The 8,453-nt window shown below is 40.5% G+C and overlaps 1 protein-coding gene across 1 annotated transcript; it reads left to right on the plus strand.

Annotated features, from left to right (window-relative positions):
* Nucleotides 1–3,703: 3,703 nt before the first annotated feature.
* On the plus strand, nucleotides 3,704–8,022 carry LOC116209233 (KIN14B-interacting protein At4g14310). Its single transcript, XM_031542820.1, has 3 exons — nucleotides 3,704–5,326; nucleotides 6,155–6,777; nucleotides 7,280–8,022. The coding sequence occupies exons 1-3, from the start codon at nucleotides 3,803–3,805 to the stop codon at nucleotides 7,821–7,823; spliced, it is 2,691 nt and encodes an 896-aa protein (XP_031398680.1). The 5' UTR covers nucleotides 3,704–3,802; the 3' UTR covers nucleotides 7,824–8,022.
* The last annotated feature ends 431 nt before the right edge of the window (nucleotides 8,023–8,453 follow it).

An 8,453-nucleotide genomic window follows, 5' to 3' on the forward strand; every position in this document is an offset into this window, starting at 1 on the left:
AAGCAGGCCCCTAAAGCCTGGTTCACCCGATTTAGTTCTTTTATATTGTCTCAAGATTCCATTCGAGTCATGTTGATACATCTATCTTCATTTATCGTCATGGGTCTCACACCATTCTTCTTATACTTTATGTTGATGACATTATTCTCACGGGTAGCTCAGATTCTCTTTTTGCTCGATTCACTGCACTTTTCTTTTGGGAGTTTGCGATGAAGGACCTTGGTTCTCTACATTATTTTTTGGGTATTCAGGCTACTCGGTCTGTAGATGCACTATCTACATACATGATGCCCTACTTCATTTTGGTCTTGACAAATTCTCTCCAGTAAAGACGTCATTACCTTCTAGAAGCAATTTGTCTTTAATAGATGGTGATCCTCTTTTGGATCCCTTCGAGTATTGGAGCATAGTAGGTGCTTTACAGTATGTTACCATTACAAGACCGGATATATGTTTTGCAGTAAATCTTGTGAATCAGTTTATACATGCTCCATGGACTGTACATTTACAGGCTGCAAAGAGGATTCTGCGTTATTATCGTGGCGCATCTTCTTTTGGAATTCATTTTCGTAGGAACAAGGATTTTCAAATCACTGCATACACAGATGTTGATTGGCTGGGTGTCCAGATAGTCGCCGCTCAATGATAGGTTAAGCGATCTTTGTCGGCTTGAACCTGATCTCCTGGAGGTCCGGGAAGCAACCCGCCGTCTCTCGTAACTCGATAGAAGCTGAATATCGAGCACTCGCATATGCAGTAGCCGAAACTCTCTGACTTCGGCAACTTCTACAGGTTGTCATTCACTGAGTCCGATCATAGCGTGTTGTGATAATATTAGTGCCACCTATCTGGCCGCTAATCCTATTCAGCATGATCGCAACAACCATATTGCTGTTGACTATGACTTCATTCGAGAACGTCTAGCACGTGGAGAACTTCTCATTCGATATGTCCTCACATCCTCACAAGTTGGAGGTATGCTTACTAAGAATGTATCACTTTCAATATTTCAGTCTTATCGTAGCAATCTGTCTATCGCTATGCTCCCAACAGATTGAGGGGAGGTATTAGGGATATATATTTGAAATTGGGACTATCTTGTAATTTTTTTTACGGTTGTATTAGTATAAATATATATACAAGCCAGACACCTTAATTGGGTACAACATTACTCATACATAGTCAGCGTCCATCCACGACATGCATGCCATCATGCGTAGGTAAAAATAGATCTTTCCCACCGCCAGGGCAATGCACAACATAGGTTCCTTTCCCAGCACACATTTTCTTGCAGCCAAAAAGGGCAATTTTTTGGGGGTTCTTTGCGGATGCACTAGTGGTGCGTCAAGAGAAAAGGGTAGGCATAAACCTATTAGGCATAAGCCAATTTCTTATGCTGCTTGTATATCCTACATGACGTTGATCTTATTCTTGCCAAGAAAAGGGTTAATTCGTTCTGAGTCAATCCCGTAGGGGACTTGATCATGAGTTGGAGAAGGAAGATCACTCTTCTAATAAAGAAGAATTAGATGAAATTCACATCAAAGTCGTTGAGAAAAAATACCATGACAACCGATCTGGAAGTTTATAGCAACTGGGAAGCATATGAATTTTACGTCTATCCTAAACAAGTTGGGTTTAGTATTCAAATGAGCACTTGAAGGATCAATTTCTTTGTTGTTCTTGTCAAGTACGCAATTAAAGGACAAAAGAGAACGGTGCCAAGTGTCCTCGATCAGTGACCAGATTCTACTATCTAACTAAATGAAGATTCATGTACAAAGCAATAGTAAGTTTCAAGCAGTTAATTTTTCAAGATTTTTCTTTTTTTTACTTTTTTAAAATTTATTTTATTGATTTTTTTGTTTGTTCTTGCAATTTTTGAATTTTTTAAAATTTTCATTAATTTATATTATTTCTCATATATTTAAGTGTTTTAAATTTTCTGAATAATCTACAATTTTTTATAACTTTTTTATGATTCTTTTTATTTGTTAAAAGTCTTCATTTTTTAATTTGTTACTTTTTATGTATTTCAAATAATTTTTTTGAATAAATTTTTAAATTGTTAATTCGTGGACAAGAAAAGCAAGGGACGAGGAGAGGAATTTTAATGCATGTGTCTAGACATATTTAGGGAAAATACTGGCCCTTGATTTTCCGAGCGGGCACGTGTGTCCTGGTGGACAGGCAATTGAGAAAGGAACATGGGACAGAGGATGTGCATCCAACCACCTAGATTTTGGCCGGCTCCTAGCTTCGCTCTTGATTGTTTTTATTCAATTCTTAATGAAATTATGACAAGTAATTATTATATAAAATAATAATAGATAAATGTTAAGATTTTTTCTTGAAAGAACTTATCGATTCGGCAAATAAGTATGATACATCTTTTACAAAAATAAAAATATTATTTATCCAAAAAAAATATTTATCGGTAAATTAAAAAAATTTCCCAATAAATACAAAGACACACACACTATGCGCATCTCGCACGATGATGCTCTCTAAATTGCCGTAGTTTTTTTTTTTAATATTTGATCATAGCAAAATCCTGACACCAAATTACAATATCGAAAATCACAAATATATATGAAGAATATTGTATAATAATGAAAATTTTATCGAGTCGCAAATAAATAGAATAAATTACATTAGGGGTACAAACGTACGAGCACTATTGCAAATGTAATACTTTGGTACAAATTTTAAAAGGTATAACAATCAGGTACAAATTTGCATTTTATAACAATGTTGGGCACTCCGTAATTTTTGAACTAACAACTTCAATTTTCGCTGAGGTGATAACATGTAATGTTTTGAAGACGTGGCACTATATGACGGACTGTGAGACAATTTTAAAATAAAAATAAATAAATAAACATAAATAAAAAATTAAAGTATTTATAAAATCTCAAATATAAAATAAAAAGGTAAATTACATAAAAAACACAACTTTTCAATTTTGGCACAAATTTGTACTTTTAAATAAAAAATTTCAACTTTTCTATATTATTTAAAATTTGGCACGTCGTCCATTGACGTGGATTCTGTCTAATTGCATACATAGCAAATAACAGCGACGTGGGGCCCACCGATCCAATGAAATAGCGTCTTATGTCTAATTATCTTTTGAACAAGATTAAAATTGAACCCTAAATTTTTTTTTCTTTTTTAAATAGTTGCCTCTCCTATCTCCTCAACCCATTCTCTCTGCTCTGCAACCCCCCTCCCCTCCCCACAATGATCATTTAAATGAATTGGCATATCGTGTCCATAAGTGTCAGATCAACATTGTGCAATGTATATCCAATCACATGAACATAATTAACCGAATAATTTACGAATGGCCAAGAGTGGAGACTGTTCCTCAAAAATATTGAAACCGCTCTTGCTTTTCTCGCGCGAACTTTGGAATTTAACAAATGCGTACGGTTCCAAAACCACTAAAATCACCCCAAATCTGTCTGAGTCATGTTGGATTTTCTTTTTTTCATTTTTTTTTTCATTTTTTTTCACTTGCACTGCATATAGTTTTTTTTTTTGGTGAATTGCACTGCATATAGTTAGTGGCAACTTTTGACGGCAACCAATTAGACAAAGGCATCGGTACTCTGACAATTATTGAAAAAGCCAAAAAATAAATTAAAAAGAAGAAAAAGACAAAATTCAAACTTCGAAATCACATCGTCTTCCCGCTCAAACTCTCCCCCTGACACCCATTTCCCTCTCATCCGATCTGAGAAAACCTTCCAAAGCCCTAACCAGTAAAAATTCCTCCCCCAAGAAGCAGACCCAAATCATGTCTTCCTCGTCAGTTCTCCGCCTCAAAGACCGCGGCGGCGCTGGAGCCAAGATCACCGCCCCAAAACCCTCCAAGCCCCTGACCCCCATCTCCTCCACCAAACCCATCACCAGTAAGGAAAATCCGAACCCGAAGCTCGGATCGCGAGTCTCCGCCCAGAAGCCCACGATACGGCCCGTGCCCCGCATCTCCGGTGATGGCGCCAGCCGGTTTTCCACGTCGTCGGTGCCGAGGGGACGGAGCACCAGTCCCTTTGGCAGATCTAATTCGGTAGGTAAGAGAGACAGGGCTCCTACTAGGGTTTCGTTGGGTGGGCGCGAGGTGGAGAAGGAGAACCGGGTGCAGAGAAGTACTGTGGGTGTGAAATCTAGTGAAGGTAGTGGATATGCTTCGAGGGTTTTGAGAAAAAACGGAGCTTGCGAAGAATCGGAAGTGAAAGCTGGGGATTTCATCGGTTTAGGCACAAAGGCTGCTGCTAAACTGACCAAGCCAGATGTTAATGTCGATATTGTGGGGAAATCCAGTGAAAGATCTGATTTTGATTTGAGTAGGGAAACGAAAGATGGTGTTCTGATGAAGAAATCGGAGGAGAAGCTGATTACGTGCGAGAAACCATCGAATAGCTTGGGGATTTCAGATAAATCAAAGGGGAAGGTATCGAGTTTAGAAGGGGTAAAGAGTGAGGTGGGTGGCAAGAACCAGGGCAGGCTTCATGAGAAGCTCGCATTTTTAGAGGGGAAGGTGAAGAGGATCGCTTCGGACATAAAGAGGACCAAGGAGATGTTGGACCTGAACAATCCAGACGAATCGAAAGTTATACTTTCGGATATTCAGGAGAAGATATCAGGCATCGAGAAGGCAATGAGCCATGCGACTGGTGATTCAGATGCCAAGAATAGGGCCTCCCAAGAGGCTGCAAATGATATTCAGGAGGGTGGGAAATTGATAGAGAAGGTTGAGGGTGTGGTTGAGAATAGTTTGAAAGGCTCGGTTAAGGATTTGAGCAGTGAGGAGCTGGAAGCAAGGCTTTTTCCTCACCATAAATTGCTGAGGAATCGCACAACATTGAAGGGATCAAAGGTGGAAGAGAAGGTCGCACCAAAGGTGGAAGCAAAACCCCTGAACTTGGTCAATCAAAACCCAATATCATTGGAGGTTCGTGCCTTTTTGAGCGAGAAGCAAGGTAAGGTTACTGACCGAGACAGACAATGTGGAGTCGAAACTCATGACGTTCAAGATATGGATATCGTTTCAACCTCAGAGGCAGAAGAGAAAGCCTTTGACCAAAAGGATGGGCTAGAAGTAGTTCTCACGACAGATGAAACCCTCGATGAGTTAGATGATCAGGAGAACAGAAATGGCCTGATGATTGGTGAGATGGACGAGGACACGTGTGTTTACCAGCTGAACGAGATTGGCTGCAAGACTGCCACAGGAGGATGGTTTGTCTCAGAGGGTGAGGCAGTTCTCCTTGTTCACAGTGATGGGTCCTGTTCCTACTATGATGTTGCTAATGGTGAGGTATGTGACAGGTTCCTGTTTGTTAGCTTCGTGGAAGTTTTGGATGGAACTTGCCAAATTAGCTCGAGCGTCATTCTTATATTTGGTTGTTCTCATAAAGGGCTACTGAAATTAATGTCTGTTACAAGTAATGCTAGTGCATATAAGATGGACCGTGAAGTTTTATGCCAAATGTCGGGCTGATTAACTGGAATATCTGTATAAGTGATGATTATGACAAAAAGATTCCTGTCAAAATTATGTTTGCAGTTAATTGATGTACTGATACTGAAAGGAAGATCTGTCGGAATAATCCCTTCATCAGTTTCTTGAACCTGGAGGAAAAGATTTTACAGGCCTTTTAGAACATTGATTATCTGCTTAGACCTTATTGCAACAATGATCGAAAGTTCTCAGCCTGTTTCAACAGGGAAATTTTGACCTGGCAAAATTTTATTTTCCTTTTAGTTAAATAGGTGTAATTATTTGTAGTGGCCACAACTCTTGGTGATATATGAGTAAAGACCAACAGAAGATCTTATACTGCAAATTTACTGTGCATAGATATTCAATCAAAAAGGGGAAAGCAAAAATCAGTTTGCCCAGATGTTTAATTTTGCAGGAAATTATGCTGCCTTAGTGTGGTAAGGTGAAGAAACTTCTTGAAGTAATTATGCATGTTAAAATTGTGATAAGCCAGTCAGTTTGGCGGTCACAAATCTTTCCAACAGAATGAAGTTTTTGAATTTGAAGCAGTGAATTGTATGGTGGATTTCTCCATGAGTGTCACAACTCGTGCACTGCATGAATAGGATAGTTTCTGAAGCATAATTCTGGTCCATTTTGTAGGAAAAGGCTGTATACGAACCCTCTGTGACCGTCTCACCCAACATATGGAGAGACTGTTGGATAGTTCGAGCTCCTGGTGCAGATGGCTGCTCAGGAAGGTATGTTGTCGCAGCCTCTGCCGGGAACAGTCTGGAGTCAGGTTTTTGCTCCTGGGAATTCTACTCCAAGGATGTCCGAGCTTTCCACATGGAAGACAGCAGGCCTACTGCTCAAAGAACAGTTCTTGGGCCCTTACCCACCAACACATCCTACAGAAGAAACGTCCTGTCAAATACTGCAGCGGTCCCCGAGACCCAACAGTGGTGGTACCGGCCCTGTGGACCTCTCATCATCTCGACTGCAAGCTTTCAAATGGGTGTTCGAGTCTATGATATCCGTGATGGAGAGCAGATCATGAAGTGGGAGATGCAGAAGCCTGTGGTGGCTATGGACTATTCGAGTCCACTACAGTGGAGGAGCAGAGGGAAAGTAGTAGTAGCTGACAGCGAAGGGGTCTCTTTGTGGGATGTAAATTCTCTCCATCCTCAAGCCCTGCTAGCTGTCGTGTCTTCTTCTGGGCGAAAGACATCAGCTCTTCATGTGAATAATACAGATGCTGAAGTCGGTGGAGGAGTTAGGCAAAGGTAAATAAATTCTCCTTAGAATCTCATATTAACTGCTTTGTCTCGTTTGGGCCATGTAGTCTCTTTTGATACTCCATTTCACTGTCTAATTTCATCTGTGGACTCCAACTTATAAAATTCCAAGAGAGGAAAAAGTAGTCTAGAGATATTTCTTTAGTTCAGTTAATGCTGGTCGATTCTGCCATTTATTCCATTCTTGATTTTTGCTTTTCACAAAGTGATTCTATATCTTTAAGTCATGATTGGCATTTTTGCATAGGTGGATCATAGACCTGGTCTGGAAAACAGATCACCTTGGATTGATTGTATTATAACTTTTGATGTTGTGGGACCCCACGACTACCACATGGGCTATGTATCATGTGCACGGGTCGCTCCAATCTGGAGAAATATTATAAAGATAGATTTGGCTTGAAATATCCTCCATAGGCTGATGTAAAAGTTGCAGGTGGAACACATTTGAAGGTCTATATGAAATCGTTCCCCCATGTTCTAAATGCAGGGTAAGCTCCTCAGAAGCTGAAGGGAATGATGGAGTGTTCTGCACCTCAGACTCCATCGAAGTACTTGACTTTCGCCACCCTTCCGGTGTCGGCCTCAGGATAAAAACTCGTGGCCTCATCAGTGCAGACTCTGTCTTCTCTCGTGGTGATTCCATCTTCTTGGGGTGCGTGAACTCTAAGCCTGCTCTGAAAAAATCAAGCTCCACGCAGCTGCAACAGTTTTCGCTGCGCAAGCAAGCCCTGGTAGGCACCTATTCCCTGCCTGATGAGTCCACGCACTCAAGTCACTCGGCGATAACACAGGTGTGGGGTAACTCGAACCTCACCATGGGCGTCAGCGGGCTTGGCTTGTTTGTCTTCGATTCTGTTAAGGATGACGCATTGCATCTCTTCAGCAGCAGTGCCGATAATTACGGAACGAATCCTAAGGTCAGGGAAGTCATCGGGCCAGATGATTTGTATTACCCATCATTTGATTACTCGTCATCTCGTGCTCTGATTATATCGAGAGACCGCCCTGCTCTTTGGAGGTACTTATCTTGATAGATAGATGTATGAGAAGTGGTCAAATGTATGTTTTGTGAATTATATGGTTTGAGACTGGAGTGTTGTCTATTTATGATATTTAAACTTATTGTTACCAATATCTCTAGAAAATGGAGGAATGATTAACGCAAGCTTCGTCGCCGAGTGATGAATTTTAAAAGTGAATAGGAAAGGGAGACCACATATATATTGGAGAGATTTGAATTCTTCTTATAGGGTCTTGCTATACGTTTGTGGTCATAATGTTTCTGCTTACACTAGATTTTTGTATTCCGCGTATAATCATGAGAACTGGAGCCAATTACCTAAGATTAATGATCAATATAGCTTTGGAATGACGTGAGTTGGCCCAGATATGTGACGTGGACGATCCATATGGGAGGTTTGATAGACTCAGGCTTGTAAAGACCAAGGGAAGTGAAGAGGCCTACGAAGGACATCTTCAGATCGGCTTAGCCCGAGAGAGGCAGTGACAGCGACATCTAACTTAGGCCTTCCGAGTCTAGGATTAGTGGCCTCAAAAATGGAAAGCGTAGGGAGATCTTAGCATCTGAGGAAATTGCAAGCTAGAGTAATCTTCAAGAAGGCAAGGACGTATAAAGTTGGGCATTATCATTTTTATTTATT

Source organism: Punica granatum, chromosome 5 (genome assembly GCF_007655135.1).
Source record: "Punica granatum isolate Tunisia-2019 chromosome 5, ASM765513v2, whole genome shotgun sequence".
In the NCBI taxonomy this organism is placed as follows: Eukaryota; Viridiplantae; Streptophyta; class Magnoliopsida; order Myrtales; family Lythraceae; genus Punica; species Punica granatum.